Genomic DNA, 21970 nt, shown 5'->3' with positions numbered 1-21970 from the left:
GAGGATGGCGCCCCCGCTCCTGGCATCGGGACTAAAGGTCAGAGGATGGCGCCCCCGCTCCTGGCATCGGGACTAAAGGTCAGAGGATGGCGCCCCCGCTCCTGGCATCAGGACTAAAGGTCAGAGGATGGCGCCCCCACTCCTGGCATCAGGACTAAAGGTCAGAGGATGGCGCCCCCACTCCTGGCATCAGGACTAAAGGTCAGAGGATGGCGCCCCCGCTCCTGGCATCGGGACTAAAGGTCAGAGGATGGCGCCCCCACTCCTGGCATCGGGACTAAAGGTCAGAGGATGGCGCCCCCACTCCTGGCATCAGGACTAAAGGTCAGAGGATGGCGACCCCGCTCCTGGCATCAGGACTAAAGGTCAGAGGATGGCGCCCCCGCTCCTGGCATCGGGACTAAAGGTCAGAGGATGGCGCCCCCGCTCCTGGCATCAGGACTAAAGGTCAGAGGATGGCGCCCCCACTCCTGGCATCAGGACTAAAGGTCAGAGGATGGCGCCATCGCTCCTGGCATCGGGACTAAAGGTCAGAGGATGGCGCCATCGCTCCTGGCATCGGGACTTAAGGTCAGAGGATGGCGCCCCCGCTCCTGGCATCGGGACTTAAGGTCAGAGGATGGCGCCCCTGCTCCTGGCATCAGGACTAAAGGTCAGAGGATGGCGCCATCGCTCCTGGCATCGGGACTAAAGGTCAGAGGATGGCGCCCCCGCTCCTGGCATCAGGACTAAAGGTCAGAGGATGGCGCCCCCGCTCCTGGCATCGGGACTAAAGGTCAGAGGATGGCGCCATCGCTCCTGGCATCAGGACTAAAGGTCAGAGGATGGCGCCCCCGCTCCTGGCATCGGGACTAAAGGTCAGAGGATGGCGCCCCCACTCCTGGCATCAGGACTAAAGGTCAGAGGATGGCGCCCCCGCTCCTGGCATCAGGACTAAAGGTCAGAGGATGGCGCCCCCGCTCCTGGCATCGGGACTAAAGGTCAGAGGATGGCGCCCCCGCTCCTGGCATCAGGACTAAAGGTCAGAGGATGGCGCCCCCGCTCCTGGCATCAGGACTAAAGGTCAGAGGATGGCGCCCCCGCTCCTGGCATCAGGACTAAAGGTCAGAGGATGGCGCCCCCGCTCCTGGCATCAGGACTAAAGGTCAGAGGATGGCGCCCCCGCTCCTGGCATCAGGACTAAAGGTCAGAGGATGGCGCCCCCGCTCCTGGCATCAGGACTAAAGGTCAGAGGATGGCGCCCCCGCTCCTGGCATCAGGACTAAAGGTCAGAGGATGGCGCCCCCACTCCTGGCATCAGGGCTAAAGGTCAGAGGATGGCGCCCCCGCTCCTGGCATCGGGACTAAAGGTCAGAGGATAGCGCCCCCGCTCCTGGCATCAGAGGAAGAGTTCAGAAGATGAGCGGGGTTCATCGCTCCTAGAATTGGAGGGTGAGGTAGAGGTGAGGCACCGTCCTTCTTAGTATCGGAGGCGAGGTAGAGTAGGGCACCATGACTCCTTATTGGGTGGCCGAGGTTAGAGTTTGGCGGCGAGGCAGAGTATGAGGGCATCACTCCTGGTATCAGAGGGCGAGGAAGAAGTGGGTGGTAAGAGGACAATCCAGATAGAGAATGGGTGCTATCACTCCCGATACAGGAGGGGGAGGCGGAGGAGGGAGACCTCGCTCCCGATATAGGAGGGGGAGGCGGAGGAGGGAGACCTCGCTCCCGATACAGGAGGGGGAGGTAGAGGAGGGAGACCTCGCTCCCGATACAGGAGGGGGAGGTAGAGGAGGGAGACCTCGCTCCCCATATAGGAGGGGGAGGTAGAGGAGGGAGACCTCGCTCCCGATACAGGAGGGGGAGGTAGAGGAGGGAGACCTCGCTCCCGATACAGGAGGGGGAGGTAGAGGAGGGAGACCTCGCTCCCCATATAGGAGGGGGAGGTAGAGGAGGGAGACCTCGCTCCCGATACAGGAGGGGGAGGCGGAGGAGGGAGACCTCGCTCCCGATACAGGAGGGGGAGGCGGAGGAGGGAGACCTCGCTCCCGATATAGGAGGGGGAGGCAGAGGAGGGAGACCTCGCTCCCGATACAGGAGGGGGAGGTAGAGGAGGGAGACCTCGCTTCCGATATAGGAGGGGGAGGTAGAGGAGGGAGACCTCGCTCCCGATATAGCAGGGGGAGGCAGAGGAGGGAGACCTCGCTCCCGATACAGGAGGGGGAGGCGGAGGAGGGAGACCTCGCTCCCGATACAGGAGGGGGAGGTAGAGGAGGGAGACCTCGCTCCCGATACAGGAGGGGGAGGTAGAGGAGGGAGACCTCGCTCCCGATATAGGAGGGGGAGGTAGAGGAGGGAGACCTCGCTTCCGATATAGGAGGGGGAGGTAGAGGAGGGAGACCTCGCTCCCGATATAGCAGGGGGAGGCAGAGGAGGGAGACCTCGCTCCCGATACAGGAGGGGGAGGCGGAGGAGGGAGACCTCGCTCCCGATACAGGAGGGGGAGGTAGAGGAGGGAGACCTCGCTCCCGATACAGGAGGGGGAGGCGGAGGAGGGAGACCTCGCTCCCGATACAGGAGGGGGAGGCGGAGGAGGGAGACCTCGCTTCCGATATAGGAGGGGGAGGTAGAGGAGGGAGAACTCGCTCCCGATACGGGAAGGGGGAGGCAGAGGAGGGAGACCTCGCTCCCGATATAGGAGGGGGAGGTAGAGGAGGGAGACCTCGCTCCCGATATAGGAGGGGGAGGTAGAGGAGGGAGACCTCGCTCCCGATACAGGAGGGGGAGGCAGAGGAGGGAGACCTCGCTCCCCATATAGGAGGGGGAGGCAGAGGAGGGAGACCTCGCTCCCGATACAGGAGGGGGAGGCAGAGGAGGGAGACCTCGCTCCCGATACAGGAGGGGGAGGCAGAGGAGGGAGACCTCGCTCCCGATACAGGAGGGGGAGGCAGAGGAGGGAGACCTCGCTCCCGATACAGGAGGGGGAGGCGGAGGAGGGAGACCTCGCTCCCGATAAAGGAGGGGGAGGTAGAGGAGGGAGACCTCGCTCCCCATATAGGAGGGGGAGGCAGAGGAGGGAGACCTCGCTCCCGATACAGGAGGGGGAGGTAGAGGAGGGAGACCTTGCTCCCGATACAGGAGGGGGAGGTAGAGGAGGGAGACCTCGCTCCCCATATAGGAGGGGGAGGCGGAGGAGGGAGACCTCGCTCCCGATAAAGGAGGGGGAGGTAGAGGAGGGAGACCTCGCTCCCGATACAGGAGGGGGAGGCGGAGGAGGGAGACCTCGCTCCCGATACAGGAGGGGGAGGTAGAGGAGGGAGACCTCGCTCCCGATACAGGAGGGGGAGGTAGAGGAGGGAGACCTCGCTCCCGATACAGGAGGGGGAGGTAGAGGAGGGAGACCTCGCTCCCGATACAGGAGGGGGAGGTAGAGGAGGGAGACCTCGCTCCCGATACAGGAGGGGGAGGTAGAGGAGGGAGACCTCGCTCCCGATACAGGAGGGGGAGGCAGAGGAGGGAGACCTCGCTCCCGATACAGGAGGGGGAGGTAGAGGAGGGAGACCTCGCTCCCGATATAGGAGGGGGAGGTAGAGGAGGGAGACCTCGCTCCCGATACAGGAGGGGGAGGTAGAGCAGGGAGACCTCGCTCCCGATACAGGAGGGGGAGGCAGAGGAGGGAGACCTCGCTCCCGATACAGGAGGGGGAGGCAGAGGAGGGAGACCTCGCTCCCGATATAGGAGGGGGAGGTAGAGGAGGGAGACCTCGCTCCCGATATAGGAGGGGGAGGCAGAGGAGGGAGACCTCGCTCCCGATACAGGAGGGGGAGGCAGAGGAGGGAGACCTCGCTTCCGATATAGGAGGGGGAGGTAGAGGAGGGAGACCTCGCTCCCAATATAGGAGGGGGAGGTAGAGGAGGGAGACCTCGCTCCTGATACAGGAGGGGGAGGTAGAGGAGGGAGACCTCGCTCCCGATATAGGAGGGGGAGGTAGAGGAGGGAGACCTCGCTCCCGATATAGGAGGGGGAGGCAGAGGAGGGAGACCTCGCTCCCGATACAGGAGGGGGAGGCAGAGGAGGGAGACCTCGCTCCCGATACAGGAGGGGGAGGCAGAGGAGGGAGACCTCGCTCCCGATACAGGAGGGGGAGGTAGAGGAGGGAGACCTCGCTCCTGATACAGGAGGGGGAGGCAGAGGAGGGAGACCTCGCTCCTGATACAGGAGGGGGAGGTAGAGGAGGGAGACCTCGCTCCCGATACAGGAGGGGGAGGTAGAGGAGGGAGACCTCGCTCCCGATACAGGAGGGGGAGGTAGACCTCGCTCCCGATACAGGAGGGGGAGGCAGAGGAGGGAGACCTTGCTCCCGATACAGGAGGGGGAGGCAGAGGAGGGAGACCTCGCTCCCGATACAGGAGGGGGAGGTAGAGGAGGGAGACCTCGCTCCCGATACAGGAGGGGGAGGTAGAGGAGGGAGACCTCGCTCCCGATACAGGAGGGGGAGGTAGAGGAGGGAGACCTCGCTCCCGATACAGGAGGGGGAGGCAGAGGAGGGAGACCTCGCTCCCGATACAGGAGGGGGAGGCGGAGGAGGGAGACCTCGCTCCCGATACAGGAGGGGGAGGCGGAGGAGGGAGACCTCGCTCCCGATACAGGAGGGGGAGGCAGAGGAGGGAGACCTCGCTCCCGATACAGGAGGGGGAGGCAGAGGAGGGAGACCTCGCTCCCCATATAGGAGGGGGAGGTAGAGGAGGGAGACCTCGCTCCCGATATAGGAGGGGGAGGCGGAGGAGGGAGACCTCGCTCCCGATACAGGAGGGGGAGGTAGAGGAGGGAGACCTCGCTCCCGATATAGGAGGGGGAGGTAGAGCAGGGAGACCTCGCTCCCGATACAGGAGGGGGAGGTAGAGGAGGGAGACCTCGCTCCCGATACAGGAGGGGGAGGCAGAGGAGGGAGACCTCGCTCCCGATACAGGAGGGGGAGGCAGAGGAGGGAGACCTCGCTCCCGATACAGGAGGGGGAGGCAGAGGAGGGAGACCTCGCTCCCGATACAGGAGGGGGAGGTAGAGGAGGGAGACCTCGCTCCCGATACAGGAGGGGGAGGCAGAGGAGGGAGACCTCCCTCCCGATACAGGAGGGGGAGGTAGAGGAGGGAGACCTCACTCCCGATACAGGAGGGGGAGGTAGAGGAGGGAGACCTCGCTCCCGATACAGGAGGGGGAGGCAGAGGAGGGAGACCTCGCTCCCGATACAGGAGGGGGAGGCAGAGGAGGGAGACCTCGCTCCCGATACAGGAGGGGGAGGCAGAGGAGGGAGACCTCGCTCCTGATACAGGAGGGGGAGGCAGAGGAGGGAGACCTCGCTCCTGATACAGGAGGGGGAGGTAGAGGAGGGAGACCTCGCTCCCCATACAGGAGGGGGAGGTAGAGGAGGGAGACCTCGCTCCCAATATAGGAGGGGGAGGTAGAGGAGGGAGACCTCGCTCCCGATACAGGAGGGGGAGGTAGAGCAGGGAGACCTCGCTCCCGATACAGGAGGGGGAGGCGGAGGAGGGAGACCTCGCTCCTGATACAGGAGGGGGAGGCAGAGGAGGGAGACCTCGCTCCTGATACAGGAGGGGGAGGTAGAGGAGGGAGACCTCGCTCCCAATATAGGAGGGGGAGGTAGAGGAGGGAGACCTCGCTCCCAATATAGGAGGGGGAGGCAGAGGAGGGAGACCTCGCTCCCGATACAGGAGGGGGAGGCAGAGGAGGGAGACCTCGCTCCACATATAGGAGGGGGAGGTAGAGGAGGGAGACCTCACTCCCAATATAGGAGGGGGAGGTAGAGGAGGGAGACCTCGCTCCCAATATAGGAGGGGGAGGTAGACCTCGCCGGACCCCTTGCTCTCCATATAGTAGGGTTAGGCAGGGGAGGGCACTACTGTTCCTGGTAGTATCGGGTCACTGGTGAGCGGCGCCCCTGGACTTTGATCTTAAAAGAAAGAAATGAGGAACAAACTAATTTCCTCTTTAAACTTCTCTGTGATAAGCTGCTGCCCCCTGCTGGGAGTATGAGGCACTACCTCCAGATGTTACGGCTATCACTGTGCGCCCACGTGACGTCTCCGTTATTCTGTGGGTCGGTGCCATGACGGCGAGACCAGATTTATAGAAGGTTTTATAATGTCTTCATACATTTCCGGTGCCCGGAGCTGGGGGAGGGGTCATCTTCTGCCACTTATGATGAAGTTTTCATTGATAACATTTTGAGGATTGTACAGACTTTTAATCATTTTTTCAAAAAATATTTTGTATTTTCCAAAATATAAAATAAATGTTAGACTTTGGGCGCTATTTTCCAATAAGGGGTTAAACGGTTATTAGATATTGAAAGATCTGACATTGGGACCCAACAGGTTTGAGATTTTTTTACTGTTTATTTTCCAGACCCCCTGGGGCAGTGATGGCGAACCTATGGCGCGGAGTGCCCAAAGTGTCCACATATAAGTGTCTGCGGTAACTCCTCGCTCGCTTCTCCGAACAGCGACACATTCCCCCAATAGGAGGAGTCTTCAGGCCTGGAGCTGCCCGGACCTTCCCATTCCTCCTGCAGTGTCCGGCAGCGCTGAGCGCAGAAAGTCCCGGGCCGTCTGGGAATCCATGAAGATCCCGAGTGATGGGGGCCCACAGACAGGGCTCCACGTGCCACCCCTGCCCTAGGGTACTATAACCCAAGGTCGTCTGATTGATCCTACCACATCAGGAATACGACCCCTGCTCCTCCCCGACTCCTTACATCAGGAATACGACCCCTGCTCCTCCCCGACTCCTTACATCAGGAATACGACCCCTGCTCCTCCCCGACTCCTTACATCAGGAATACGACCCCTGCTCCTCCCCGACTCCTTACATCAGGAGTACGACCCCTGCTCCTCCCCGACTCCTTACATGAGGAATACGACCCCTGCTCCTCCCCGACTCCTTACATGAGGAATACGACCCCTGCTCCTCCCCGACTCCTTACATCAGGAATACGCCCCTGCTCCTCCCCGACTCCTTACATCAGGAGTACGACCCCTCCCCAACTCCTTACATCAGGAGTACGACCCCTGCTCCTCCCCGACTCCTTACATCAGGAGTACGACCCCTGCTCCTCCCCGACTCCTTACATCAGGAGTACAACCCCTGCTCCTCCCCGACTCCTTACATCAGGAGTACAACCCCTGCTCCTCCCCGACTCCTTACATCAGGAGTACAACCCCTGCTCCTCCCCGACTCCTTACATCAGGAGTAAGACCCCTGCTCCTCCCCGACTCCTTACATCAGGAATACGACCCCTGCTCCTCCCCGACTCCTTACATCAGGAATACGACCCCTGCTCCTCCCCGACTCCTTACATCAGGAATATTGTGACGCGGTAACTCCGCTTTCCCAATGCCCTGAATGGCACATCACCCAGCAGCGCTGCACTGACAGGAAGGCGGCTGAACAGTCAGACCCGATTGCCGCCACACAGGCGCCATTTTCTTGAAGGCCGCGTTACTATTATGCTGCTGAAGACCAACCAAAAATGGAGACCTCCTCGAGACAGACATTAAGCCTCCGCGATCTCTAGTGCCCGGCCCCGCTGATTCACCCAGCCACGTGTCAATCACACCGAGCGACCAATCCGTTGCTCCGGGGAAGGGATGAGCAGTTAGCGCATGCGCTCAGTGGTTTCTTGACATGTGAAGCACGCGGGACATGGCTCCTCCCCTTATAAAGCCGCCACAAAGATTCAAAATCCGTGACACGTGTGCGCTCTGTAAGGTGATTGGGCGGTGGTTTGGTGACGTCAGTACTGTGCCGGGAGACGTTGTAGCAGCGGCTGGTGGAGCGGAGAAGAGTCTGTAAGGTGAGACCGACTGTCCGTGGCCCGGGAGAGAGCGGAGGCCACAGCCCGGAGTCACTGACAGGAGCCCGAACACAGAGCCGCTCAGGTCAAGGCTGAGACAGAGCGACATGTCACGTGACCAGAGCGATGGCCCCGCCCCTCTGTGAGCTCCGGGCGTGGTGACTCCTCCTCCTCCTGTGTGTGTGGTGACTCCTCCTCCTCCTGTGTGTGTGGTGAATCCTCCTCCTCCTGTGTGTGTGGTGACTCCTCCTCCTCCTGTGTGTGTGGTGACTCCTCCTCCTCCTGTGTGTGTGGTGACTCCTCCTCCTCCTGTGTGTGTGGTGACTCCTCCTCCTCCTGTGTGTGTGGTGACTCCTCCTCCTCCTGTGTGTGTGGTGACTCCTCCTCCTCCTGTGTGTGTGGTGACTCCTCCTCCTCCTGTGTGTTTGTGGTGACTCCTCCTCCTCCTGTGTGTTTGTGGTGACTCCTCCTCCTCCTGTGTGTGTGGTGACTCCTCCTCCTGTGTGTGTGGTGACTCCTCCTCCTCCTGTGTGTGTGTGGTGACTCCTCCTCCTCCTGTGTGTGTGGTGACTCCTCCTCCTCCTGTGTGTGTGGTGACTCCTCCTCCTCCTGTGTGTGTGGTGACTCCTCCTCCTCCTGTGTGTGTGTGGTGACTCCTCCTCCTCCTGTGTGTGTGGTGACTCCTCCTCCTCCTGTGTGTGTGGTGACTCCTCCTCCTCCTGTGTGTGTGTGGTGACTCCTCCTCCTCCTGTGTGTGTGTGGTGACTCCTCCTCCTCCTGTGTGTGTGGTGACTCCTCCTCCTCCTGTGTGTGTGTGGTGACTCCTCCTCCTCCTGTGTGTGTGTGGTGACTCCTCCTCCTGTGTGTGTGTGTGGTGACTCCTCCTCCTCCTGTGTGTGTGGTGACTCCTCCTCCTCCTGTGTGTGTGGTGACTCCTCCTCCTCCTGTGTGTGTGTGGTGACTCCTCCTCCTCCTGTGTGTGTGTGGTGACTCCTCCTCCTCCTGTGTGTGTGTGGTGACTCCTCCTCCTCCTGTGTGTGTGTGGTGACTCCTCCTCCTCCTGTGTGTGTGTGGTGACTCCTCCTCCTCCTGTGTGTGTGTGGTGACTCCTCCTCCTCCTGTGTGTGTGTGGTGACTCCTCCTCCTGTGTGTGTGTGGTGACTCCTCCTCCTGTGTGTGTGTGGTGACTCCTCCTCCTGTGTGTGTGTGGTGACTCCTCCTCCTGTGTGTGTGTGTGTGTGGTGACTCCTCCTCCTCCTGTGTGTGTGTGGTGACTCCTCCTCCTCCTGTGTGTGTGTGGTGACTCCTCCTCCTCCTGTGTGTGTGTGGTGACTCCTCCTCCTCCTGTGTGTGTGTGTGTGGTGACTCCTCCTCCTCCTGTGTGTGTGTGGTGACTCCTCCTCCTCCTGTGTGTGTGGTGACTCCTCCTCCTCCTGTGTGTGTGTGGTGACTCCTCCTCCTCGTGTGTGTGTGTGTGTGTGGTGACTCCTCCTCCTCCTGTATGTGTGTGTGGTGACTCCTCCTCCTCCTGTATGTGTGTGTGGTGACTCCTCCTCCTCCTGTATGTGTGTGTGGTGACTCCTCCTCCTCCTGTGTGTGTGTGTGTGTGGTGACTCCTCCTCCTCCTGTGTGTGTGTGTGTGGTGACTCCTCCTCCTCCTGTGTGTGTGGTGACTCCTCCTGTGTGTGTGTGGTGACTCCTCCTCCTCCTGTGTGTGTGTGTGTGGTGACTCCTCCTCCTCCTGTGTGTGTGGTGACTCCTCCTGTGTGTGTGTGGTGACTCCTCCTCCTCGTGTGTGTGGTGACTCCTCCTCCTCGTGTGTGTGTGGTGACTCCTCCTCCTCCTGTGTGTGTGTGTGGTGACTCCTCCTCCTCCTGTGTGTGTGTGTGGTGACTCCTCCTCCTCCTCCTGTGTGTGTGTGGTGACTCCTCCTCCTCCTCCTGTGTGTGTGTGGTGACTCCTCCTCCTCCTCCTGTGTGTGTGTGGTGACTCCTCCTCCTCCTGTGTGTGTGTGGTGACTCCTCCTCCTCCTCCTGTGTGTGTGTGGTGACTCCTCCTCCTCCTGTGTGTGTGTGTGTGGTGACTCCTCCTCCTCCTGTGTGTGTGTGTGGTGACTCCTCCTCCTCCTGTGTGTGTGTGGGGTGACTCCTCCTCCTGTGTGTGTGTGTGTGGTGACTCCTCCTCCTCCTGTGTGTGTGTGTGGTGACTCCTCCTCCTCCTGTGTGTGTGTGTGTGGTGACTCTTCCTCCTCCTGTGTGTGTTTTGTGTGTGTGGTGACTCCTCCTCCTCGTGTGTGTGGTGACTCCTCCTCCTCGTGTGTGTGGTGACTCCTCCTCCTCGTGTGTGTGGTGACTCCTCCTCCTCCTCGTGTGTGTGGTGACTCCTCCTCCTCCTGTGTGTGTGGTGACTCCTCCTCCTCCTGTGTGTGTGTGTGGTGACTCTTCCTCCTCCTCCTCCTCCTGTGTGTGGTGACTCCTCCTCCTGTGTGTGTGTGTGTGTGGTGACTCCTCCTCCTCCTGTGTATGTGTGTGTGGTGACTCCTACTCCTCCTCCTGTGTGTGTGTGTGGTGACTCCTCCTCCTCCTCCTGTGTGTGTGTGTGTGGTGAGTGCTCCTACTCCTGCTGTGTGTGTGTGGTGACTCCTCCTCCTCCTGTGTGTGTGTGTGTGTGTGTGGTGACTCCTCCTCCTCCTCCTGTGTGTGTGTGTGTGTGTGTGTGTGTGGTGACTCCTCCTCCTCGTGTGTGTGGTGACTCCTCCTCCTCGTGTGTGTGGTGACTCCTCCTCCTCGTGTGTGTGGTGACTCCTCCTCCTCGTGTGTGTGGTGACTCCTCCTCCTCGTGTGTGTGGTGACTCCTCCTCCTCCTGTGTGTGGTGACTCCTCCTCCTCCTGTGTGTGGTGACTCCTCCTCCTCCTGTGTGTGTGGTGACTCCTCCTCCTCCTGTGTGTGTGTGTGTGGTGACTCCTCCTCCTCCTGTGTGTGTGGTGACTCCTCCTCCTCCTGTGTGTGTGTGTGGTGACTCCTCCTCCTCCTGTGTGTGTGTGTGGTGACTCCTCCTCCTCCTGTGTGTGTGTGTGGTGACTCCTCCTCCTCCTGTGTGTGTGTGTGGTGACTCCTCCTCCTCCTGTGTATGTGTGTGGTGACTCCTCCTCCTCCTGTGTGTGTGTGTGGTGACTCCTCCTCCTCCTGTGTGTGTGTGTGGTGACTCCTCCTCCTCCTGTGTGTGTGTGGTGACTCCTCCTCCTCCTGTGTGTGTGTGTGGTGACTCCTCCTCCTGTGTGTGTGTGTGTGTGGTGACTCCTCCTCCTGTGTGTGTGTGTGTGGTGACTCCTCCTCCTCCTGTGTGTGTGTGTGTGTGTGTGTGGTGACTCCTCCTCCTCCTGTGTGTGTGTGTGTGTGGTGACTCCTCCTCCTCCTGTGTGTGTGGTGACTCCTCCTCCTCCTGTGTGTGTGTGTGGTGACTCCTCCTCCTCCTGTGTGTGTGTGTGGTGACTCCTCCTCCTCCTGTGTGTGTGTGTGGTGACTCCTCCTCCTCCTGTGTGTGTGTGTGGTGACTCCTCCTCCTCCTGTGTGTGTGTGTGTGGTGACTCCTCCTCCTCCTGTGTGTGTGTGTGTGTGGTGACTCCTCCTCCTCCTGTGTGTGTGTGTGTGTGGTGACTCCTCCTCCTCCTGTGTGTGTGTGTGGTGACTCCTCCTCCTGTGTGTGTGTGTGGTGACTCCTCCTCCTCCTGTGTGTGTGTGTGTGTGTGGTGACTCCTCCTCCTCCTCCTGTGTGTGTGTGTGGTGACTCCTCCTCCTCCTCCTGTGTGTGTGTGTGGTGACTCCTCCTCCTCCTGTGTGTGTGTGTGGTGACTCTTCCTCCTCCTGTGTGAGTGTGTGGTGACTCTTCCTCCTCCTGTGTGTGTGTGTGGTGACTCCTCCTCCTCCTGTGTGTGTGTGTGGTGACTCCTCCTCCTCCTGTGTGTGTGTGTGTGTGGTGACTCCTCCTCCTCCTGTGTGTGTGTGTGTGTGGTGACTCCTCCTCCTCCTGTGTGTGTGTGTGTGTGGTGACTCCTCCTCCTCCTGTGTGTGTGTGTGGTGACTCCTCCTCCTGTGTGTGTGTGTGGTGACTCCTCCTCCTCCTGTGTGTGTGTGTGTGTGTGGTGACTCCTCCTCCTCCTCCTGTGTGTGTGTGTGGTGACTCCTCCTCCTCCTCCTGTGTGTGTGTGTGGTGACTCCTCCTCCTCCTGTGTGTGTGTGTGGTGACTCTTCCTCCTCCTGTGTGAGTGTGTGGTGACTCTTCCTCCTCCTGTGTGAGTGTGTGGTGACTCTTCCTCCTCCTGTGTGTGTGTGTGGTGACTCTTCCTCCTCCTATGTGTGTGTGTGTGTGGTGACTCTTCCTCCTCCTATGTGTGTGTGTGTGTGGTGACTCTTCCTCCTCCTGTGTGAGTGTGTGGTGACTCTTCCTCCTCCTGTGTGAGTGTGTGGTGACTCTTCCTCCTCCTGTGTGTGTGTGGTGACTCCTCCTCCTCCTGTGTGTGTGTGTGGTGACTCCTCCTCCTCCTGTGTGTGTGTGGTGACTCCTCCTCCTCCTGTGTGTGTGTGTGGTGACTCTTCCTCCTCCTGTGTGTGTGTGGTGACTCTTCCTCCTCCTGTGTGTGTGTGTGGTGACTCTTCCTCCTCCTGTGTGTGTGTGTGGTGACTCCTCCTCCTCCTGTGTGTGGTGACTCCTCCTCCTCCTCCTGTGTGTGTGTGGTGAGTGCTCCTCCTCCTGTGTGTGTGTGGTGACTCCTACTCCTGCTGTGTGTGTGTGGTGAGTGCTCCTACTCCTCCTGTGTGTGTGTGGTGACTCCTCCTCCTCCTGTGTGTGTGTGGTGACTCCTCCTCCTCCTGTGTGTGTGTGTGGTGACTCCTCCTCCTCCTGTGTGTGTGTGGTGACTCCTCCTCCTCCTCCTCCTGTGTGTGTGTGGTGACTCTTCCTCCTCCTGTGTGAGTGTGTGGTGACTCTTCCTCCTCCTGTGTGTGTGTGTGTGGTGACTCCTCCTCCTCCTGTGTGTGTGTGTGTGGTGACTCCTCCTCCTCCTGTGTGAGTGTGTGGTGACTCTTCCTCCTCCTATGTGTGTGTGTGTGTGGTGACTCTTCCTCCTCCTGTGTGTGTGTGGTGACTCTTCCTCCTCCTGTGTGTGTGTGTGGTGACTCTTCCTCCTCCTGTGTGTGTGTGTGGTGACTCTTCCTCCTCCTATGTGTGTGTGTGTGTGGTGACTCCTCCTCCTCCTGTGTGTGGTGACTCCTCCTCCTCCTCCTGTGTGTGGTGACTCCTCCTCCTCCTCCTCCTCCTGTGTGTGTGTGGTGACTCCTCCTCCTCCTGTGTATGTGTGTGTGGTGACTCCTACTCCTCCTCCTGTGTGTGTGTGTGTGGTGAGTGCTCCTACTCCTGCTGTGTGTGTGTGGTGAGTGCTCCTACTCCTGCTGTGTGTGTGTGGTGAGTGCTCCTACTCCTGCTGTGTGTGTGTGGTGAGTGCTCCTACTCCTCCTGTGTGTGTGTGGTGACTCCTCCTCCTCCTGTGTGTGTGTGGTGACTCCTCCTCCTCCTGTGTGTGTGTGTGGTGACTCCTCCTCCTCCTGTGTGTGTGTGTGGTGACTCCTCCTCCTCCTGTGTGTGTGTGGTGACTCCTCCTCCTCCTGTGTGTGTGTGGTGACTCCTCCTCCTCCTGTGTGTGTGTGTGTCGTGACTCCTCCTCCTCGTGTGTGTGTGTGGTGACTCCTCCTCCTCGTGTGTGTGTGTGGTGACTCCTCCTCCTCCTGTGTGTGTGGTGACTCCTCCTCCTCCTGTGTGTGTGTGGTGACTCCTCCTCCTCCTGTGTGTGTGTGGTGACTCCTCCTCCTCCTCCTGTGTGTGTGGTGACTCCTCCTCCTCCTGTGTGTGTGGTGACTCCTCCTCCTCCTGTGTGTGTGGTGACTCCTCCTCCTCCTGTGTGTGTGGTGACTCCTCCTCCTGCTGTGTGTGTGGTGACTCCTCCTCCTGTGTGTGTGTGTGTGGTGACTCCTCCTCCTCCTCCTGTGTGTGTGGTGACTCCTCCTGTGTGTGTGTGTGTGTGTGTGTGTGTGTGGTGACTCCTCCTGTGTGTGTGTGTGTGTGTGTGTGGTGACTCCTCCTGTGTGTGTGTGTGTGTGTGTGGTGACTCCTCCTCCTCCTGTGTGTGTGGTGACTCCTCCTCCTGTGTGTGTGGTGACTCCTCCTCCTCCTGTGTGTGTGGGGTGACTCCTCCTCCTCCTCCTCCTGTGTGTGTGGTGACTCCTCCTCCTCCTCCTCCTCCTCCTGTGTGTGTGTGTGGTGACTCCTCCTCCTCCTCCTCCTCCTGTGTGTGTGTGTGGTGACTCCTCCTCCTCCTGTGTGTGTGTGTGGTGACTCCTCCTCCTCCTCCTGTATGTGTGTGTCGGGGCTCCTCCTCTCCGTGTGTGTGTGTGTGTGTCGGGGCTCCTCCTCGCCCTGTGTGTGTGTGTGTGTGTCGGGGCTCCTCCTCGCCCTGTGTGTGTGTGTGTGTGTCGGGGCTCCTCCTCGCCCTGTGTGTGTCGGGGCTCCTCCTCGCCCTGTGTGTGTGTGTGTGTGTGTCGGGGCTCCTCCTCGCCCTGTGTGTGTGTGTGTGTGTGTCGGGGCTCCTCCTCGCCATGTGTGTGTGTGTGTGTGTCGGGGCTCCTCCTCGCCATGTGTGTGTGTGTGTGTCGGGGCTCCTCCTCGCCCTGTGTGTGTGTGTGTCGGGGCTCCTCCTCGCCCTGTGTGTGTCGGGGCTCCTCCTCGCCCTGTGTGTGTCGGGGCTCCTCCTCGCCCTGTGTGTGTCGGGGCTCCTCCTCGCCCTGTGTGTGTCGGGGCTCCTCCTCGCCCTGTGTGTGTCGGGGCTCCTCCTCGCCCTGTGTGTGTCGGGGCTCCTCCTCGCCCTGTGTGTGTCGGGGCTCCTCCTCGCCCTGTGTGTGTCGGGGCTCCTCCTCGCCCTGTGTGTGTCGGGGCTCCTCCTCGCCCTGTGTGTGTCGGGGCTCCTCCTCGCCCTGTGTGTGTCGGGGCTCCTCCTCGCCCTGTGTGTGTCGGGGCTCCTCCTCGCCCTGTGTGTGTCGGGGCTCCTCCTCGCCCTGTGTGTGTCGGGGCTCCTCCTCGCCCTGTGTGTGTGTGTCGGGGCTCCTCCTCGCCCTGTGTGTGTGTGTGTGTCGGGGCTCCTCCTCGCCCTGTGTGTGTGTGTGTGTGTCGGGGCTCCTCCTCGCCCTGTGTGTGTGTGTGTGTGTGTGTCGGGGGTTCCTCCTGTGTGTGTCTGTGTCGGGGCTCCTCCTCGCCCTGTGTGTGTGTGTGTCGGGGCTCCTCCTCGCCCTGTGTGTGTGTGTGTCGGGGCTCCTCCTCCCCCTGTGTGTGTGTGTGTGTGTGTGTGTGTGTGTGTGTGTCGGGGCTCCTCCTCGCCCTGTGTGTATGTGTGTGTGTGTGTGTCGGGGCTTCTCCTCGCCCTGTGTGTATGTGTGTGTGTGTGTGTCGGGGCTCCTCCTCGCCCTGTGTGTGTGTGTGTGTGTGTGTGTGTGTGTGTGTGTGTGTGTGTGTGTGTCGGGGCTCCTCCTCGCCCTGTGTGTGTGTGTGTCGGGGCTCCTCCTCGCCCTGTGTGTGTGTGTGTGTGTCGGGGCTCCTCCTCGCCCTGTGTGTGTGTGTGTGTGTGTGTCGGGGCTCCTCCTCGCCCTGTGTGTGTGTGTGTGTGTGTGTGTGTCGGGGCTCCTCCTCGCCCTGTGTGTGTGTGTCGGGGCTCCTCCTCGCCCTGTGTGTGTGTGTTTGTCGGGGCTCCTCCTCTTCCTGTGTGTGTGTGTGTGTGTGTGTGTCGGGGCTCCTCCTCTTCCTGTGTGTGTGTGTCGGGGCTCCTCCTCTTCCTGTGTGTGTGTGTCGGGGCTCCTCCTCTTCCTGTGTGTGTGTGTCGGGGCTCCTCCTCTTCCTGTGTGTGTGTCGGGGCTCCTCCTCTTCCTGTGTGTGTGTGTGTGTCGGGGCTCCTCCTCTTCCTGTGTGTGTGTGTGTGTGTGTGTCGGGGCTCCTCCTCTTCCTGTGTGTGTGTGTGTGTGTGTGTGTGTGTGTGTGTGTGTGTCGGGGCTCCTCCTCTTCCTGTGTGTGTGTGTCGGGGCTCCTCCTCTTCGTGTGTGTGTGTGTGTCGGGGCTCCTCCTCTTCCTGTGTGTGTGTGTGTGTGTCGGGGCTCCTCCTCTTCCTGTGTGTGTGTGTGTGTGTCGGGGCTCCTCCTCTTCGTGTGTGTGTCGGGGCTCCTCCTCTTCCTGTGTGTGTGTGTGTGTCGGGGCTCCTCCTCTTCCTGTGTGTGTGTGTGTGTGTCGGGGCTCCTCCTCTTCCTGTGTGTGTGTTGGGGCGCCTCCTGTGTGTGTGTGTGTGTGTGTGTCGGGGCTCCTCCTGTGTGTGTGTGCGTGTGTGTGTGTCGGGGCTCCTCCTCTTCCTGTGCGTGTGTGTCGGGGCTCCTCCTCTTCCTGTGTGTGTGTGTGTCGGGGCTCCTCCTCTTCCTGTGTGTTGCGGCTCCTCCCCCTCCGGTGACCTTTGTGTTTCCTCTCGGCAGGTCGTTCCTGGTTAATAGGTCATGGAGAAGGTTCGGTGCCCGGATCACGGTAAGTAGCGTGTCCTGGCCCCTCCCCCGCCCCGCCCTGTGAGTCATGTGACTGCCGCCGTGTCACGCTCTGCACTTCCTGTCTCCAGGTGTCGTGTGTTTACTTAAGACGGGGACACGTGAGGGGCCCAACAAGGGGCGGAGCTTCTACGTCTGTCCGGCCAATCACGGCCTGGGCTGTGCGTTCAGCCGGCCCACTGAGTAAGTGTCTGTCACGGCTGGGGGTCCCTGCTGGAGGGTTCCGGCCCTGGACTAATCCTGTAATCCGTGTCCCGTCCAGTCTGCCTCCATCACACTGTCTGCTCCATGAGGACGCTGCGCTGGACCTGCAGGCGCTGGTGAAGCAGGACTCCGGGGCCTACAGGTGAGGGGGGCCTCCTGCTGGTCTGGGGGTCACCGGTCACCATAGTGACATCTGTGTCTCTGCAGGTTGTATTATCGCTGCATCAACAGTGATGGGAAGAAGTTCTGTGGCAGCGTCCCCTGGAAAGAGGTAACTACCACCAGTGTCCTCACACTGCTGTGCTCTGTGCAGCCAGTGTTATGTACTGTCCCTGGAGAGATGTGTAATCAGACCTCACACTGCTGTGCTCTGTGCTCTGTGCAGCCAGTGTTATGTATTGTCCCTGGAGAGATGTGTAATCAGACCTCACACTGCTGTGCTCTGTGCTCTCTGCAGCCAGTGTTATGTATTGTCCCTGGAGAGATGTGTAATCAGACCTCACACTGCTGTGCTCTGTGCTCTCTGCAGCCAGTGTTATGTATTGTCCCTGGAGAGATGTGTAATCAGACCTCACACTGCTGTGCTCTGTGCTCTCTGCAGCCAGTGTTATGTACTGTCCCAGGAGAGATGTGTAATCAGACCTCACACTGCTGTGCTCTGTGCTCTCTGCAGCCAGTGTTATGTACTGTCCCAGGAGAGATGTGTAATCAGACCTCACACTGCTGTGCTCTGTGCTCTCTGCAGCCAGTGTTATGTATACACAGACACAGGAGGAGGAGGAGTCACCACACACACACAGGAGGAGGAGGAGGAGGAGTCACCACACACACACACACACACACAGGAGGAGGAGTCAACACACACACAGGAGGAGGAGGAGTCACCACACACACACACAGGAGGAGGAGGAGTCACCACACACACACACACACACACAGGAGGAGTCACCACACACACACACACACACACACAGGAGGAGTCACCACACACACACACACAGGAGGAGTCACCACACACACACAGGAGGAGGAGGAGTCACCACACACACACAGGAGGAGGAGGAGTCACCACACACACACAGGAGGAGGAGGAGTCACCACACACACACAGGAGGAGGAGGAGTCACCACACACACACAGGAGGAGGAGGAGTCACCACACACACACAGGAGGAGGAGGAGTCACCACACACACACAGGAGGAGGAGGAGTCACCACACACACACAGGAGGAGGAGGAGTCACCACACACACACAGGAGGAGGAGGAGTCACCACACACACACAGGAGGAGGAGGAGTCACCACACACACACAGGAGGAGGAGGAGTCACCACACACACACAGGAGGAGGAGGAGTCACCACACACACACAGGAGGAGGAGGAGTCACCACACACACACAGGAGGAGGAGGAGTCACCACACACACACAGGAGGAGGAGGAGTCACCACACACACACAGGAGGAGGAGGAGTCACCACACACACACAGGAGGAGGAGGAGTCACCACACACACACAGGAGGAGGAGGAGTCACCACACACACACAGGAGGAGGAGGAGTCACCACACACACACAGGAGGAGGAGGAGTCACCACACACACACAGGAGGAGGAGGAGTCACCACACACACACACAGGAGGAGGAGGAGTCACCACACACACACACACACAGGAGGAGGAGGAGTCACCACACACACACACACACAGGAGGAGGAGGAGTCACCACACACACACACACACAGGAGGAGGAGGAGTCGCCACACACACACACACACAGGAGGAGGAGGAGTCGCCACACACACACACACACAGGAGGAGGAGGAGTCACCACACACACACACACACACACAGGAGGAGGAGGAGTCACCACACACACACACACACACACAGGAGGAGGAGGAGTCACCACACACACACACACACACACACACAGGAGGAGGAGGAGTCACCACACACACACACACACACAGGAGGAGGAGGAGTCACCACACACACACACACACAGGAGGAGGAGGAGTCACCACACACACACACACACAGGAGGAGGAGGAGTCACCACACACACACACACACACACGAGGAGGAGGAGTCACCACACACACACACACAGGAGGAGGAGGAGTCACCACACACACACACACACACACAGGAGGAGGAGGAGTCACCACACACACACACACACACAGGAGGAGGAGGAGTCACCACACACACACACACACACACAGGAGGAGGAGGAGTCACCACACACACACACACACACAGGAGGAGGAGGAGTCACCACACACACACACACACAGGAGGAGGAGGAGTCACCACACACACACACACACACACACACACAGGAGGAGGAGGACTCACCACACACACACACACACACACACACACACACACACACAGGAGGAGGAGGAGTAGTCACCACACACACACACACAGGAGGAGGAGGAGTCACCACACACACACACACACACACACAGGAGGAGGAGGAGTCACCACACACACACACACATACAGAAGGAGGAGGAGTCACCAAACACACACACACAGGGGGAGGAGGACTCACCACACACACACACACAGGAGGAGGAGGACTCACCACACACACACACACACACACACAGGAGGAGGAGGAGTAGTCACCACACACACACAGGAGGAGGAGGAGTAGTCACCACACACACACAGGAGGAGGAGGAGTCACCACACACACACAGGAGGAGGAGGAGTCACCACAAACACACACACAGGAGGAGGAGGAGTCACCACACACACACACACAGGAGGAGGAGGAGTCACCACACACACACACACAGGAGGAGGAGGAGTCACCACACACACACGGGAAGAGGAGGAGCCTCCACACACACACGGGAAGAGGAGCCTCCACACACACACACACACACACAGGAAGAGGAGGAGCCTCGACACACACACACACACAGGAAGAGGAGGAGCCTCGACACACACACACACAGGAAGAGGAGGAGCCTCGACACACACACACGGGAAGAGGAGGAGCCTCGACACACACACACGGGAAGAGGAGGAGCCTCGACACACACACACGGGAAGAGGAGGAGCCTCCACACACACACACACGGGAAGAGGAGGAGCCTCCACACACACACACACACACGGGAAAAGGAGGAGTCACCACACACACACACAGGAGGAGGAGGAGTCACCACACACACACACACACACACACACGGGAGGAGGAGGAGTCACCACACACACACACACACGGGAAGAGGAGGAGCCTCCACACACACACACACGGGAAGAGGAGGAGCCTCAACACACACACACGGGAAGAGGAGGAGCCTCAACACACACACACGGGAAGAGGAGGAGCCTCAACACACACACACGGGAAGAGGAGGAGCCTCAACACACACAAACGGGAAGAGGAGGAGTCACCACACCCACACACAGGAGGAGGAGCCTCCACACACACATACGGGAAGAGGAGGAGCCTCCACGCACACACACGGGAAGAGGAGGAGCCTCAACACACACGGGAAGAGGAGGAGCCTCGGCACACACACACACACGGGAAGAGGAGGAGCCTCGGCACACACACACACGGGAAGAGGAGGAGCCTCGGCACACACACACACACACGGGAAGAGGAGGAGCCTCGGCACACACACACACACACACGGGAAGAGGAGGAGCCTCGGCACACACACACACACGGGAAGAGGAGGAGCCTCGGCACACACACACACACGGGAAGAGGAGGAGCCTCGGCACACACACACACACGGGAAGAGGAGGAGCCTCGGCACACACACACACACGGGAAGAGGAGGAGCCTCGGCACACACACACACACACACACGGGAAGAGGAGGAGCCTCGGCACACACACACACACACGGGAAGAGGAGGAGCCTCGGCACACACACACACACACGGGAAGAGGAGGAGCCTCGGCACACACACACGGGAAGAGGAGGAGCCTCGGCACACACACACGGGAAGAGGAGGAGCCTCGGCACACACACACACACGGGAAGAGGAGGAGCCTCGGCACACACACACACACACACGGGAAGAGGAGGAGCCTCGGCACACACACACACACACACGGGAAGAGGAGGAGCCTCGGCACACACACACACACACGGGAAGAGGAGGAGCCTCGACACACACACACACACGGGAAGAGGAGGAGCCTCGACACACACACACACACGGGAAGAGGAGGAGCCTCGACACACACACACACACGGGAAGAGGAGGAGCCTCGACACACACACACACACGGGAAGAGGAGGAGCCTCGACACACACACACACACACACGGGAAGAGGAGGAGCCTCGACACACACACACACACACACGGGAAGAGGAGGAGCCTCGACACACACACACACACACACACGGGAAGAGGAGGAGCCTCGACACACACACACACACACACACGGGAAGAGGAGGAGCCTCGACACACACACACACACACACACGGGAAGAGGAGGAGCCTCGACACACACACACACACACACACGGGAAGAGGAGGAGCCTCGACACACACACACACACACACACGGGAAGAGGAGGAGCCTCGACACACACACACACACACACACGGGAAGAGGAGGAGCCTCGACACACACACACACACACACGGGAAGAGGAGGAGCCTCGACACACACACACACACACACGGGAAGAGGAGGAGCCTCGACACACACACACACACACACACACACACGGGAAGAGGAGGAGCCTCGACACACACACACACACACACACACACACGGGAAGAGGAGGAGCCTCGACACACACACACACACACACACACACACGGGAAGAGGAGGAGCCTCGACACACACACACACACACGGGAAGAGGAGGAGCCTCGACACACACACACACACGGGAAGAGGAGGAGCCTCGACACACACACACACACGGGAAGAGGAGGAGCCTCGACACACACACACACACGGGAAGAGGAGGAGCCTCGACACACACACACACACGGGAAGAGGAGGAGCCTCGACACACACACACACACGGGAAGAGGAGGAGCCTCGACACACACACACACACGGGAAGAGGAGGAGCCTCGACACACACACACGGGAAGAGGAGGAGCCTCAACACACACACACGGGAAGAGGAGGAGTCACCACACCCACACAAGGGAAGAGGAGGAGCCTCAACACACACACACGGGAAGAGGAGGAGTCACCACACCCACACACGGGAAGAGGAGGAGCCTCCACACACACACACGGGAAGAGGAGGAGCCTCCACACACACACACGGGAAGAGGAGGAGCCTCAACAC

The 21970-nt window shown here is 59.9% G+C and overlaps 1 protein-coding gene across 3 annotated transcripts in view; it reads left to right on the top strand.

Annotated features, from left to right (window-relative positions):
• Window positions 1-7329: 7329 nt before the first annotated feature.
• LOC140119695 (transcription termination factor 2-like) overlaps window positions 7330-21970 on the top strand; it is a 38691-nt gene continuing 24050 nt past the window's right edge. The window contains exons 1-5 of one of the 3 annotated variants that reach the window (XM_072139004.1): window positions 7330-7849; window positions 16406-16454; window positions 16543-16654; window positions 16734-16817; window positions 16883-16946. In XM_072139004.1, coding sequence (XP_071995105.1) covers window positions 16427-16454; window positions 16543-16654; window positions 16734-16817; window positions 16883-16946 — 288 coding nt within the window. In that variant the 5' untranslated portion in view covers window positions 7330-7849; window positions 16406-16426. The remainder of the gene's footprint in view (window positions 7850-16405; window positions 16455-16542; window positions 16655-16733; window positions 16818-16882; window positions 16947-21970) is intronic. The other 2 variants (XM_072139005.1, XM_072139006.1) reach the window with 2 other exon arrangements.

The sequence above is a fragment of the Engystomops pustulosus genome, chromosome 2, assembly GCF_040894005.1.
Source record: "Engystomops pustulosus chromosome 2, aEngPut4.maternal, whole genome shotgun sequence".
NCBI lineage: Eukaryota > Metazoa > Chordata > Amphibia > Anura > Leptodactylidae > Engystomops > Engystomops pustulosus.
Note: the sequence above shows the minus strand (reverse complement) of the source record. Positions and strands in the feature narration are given on the sequence as shown.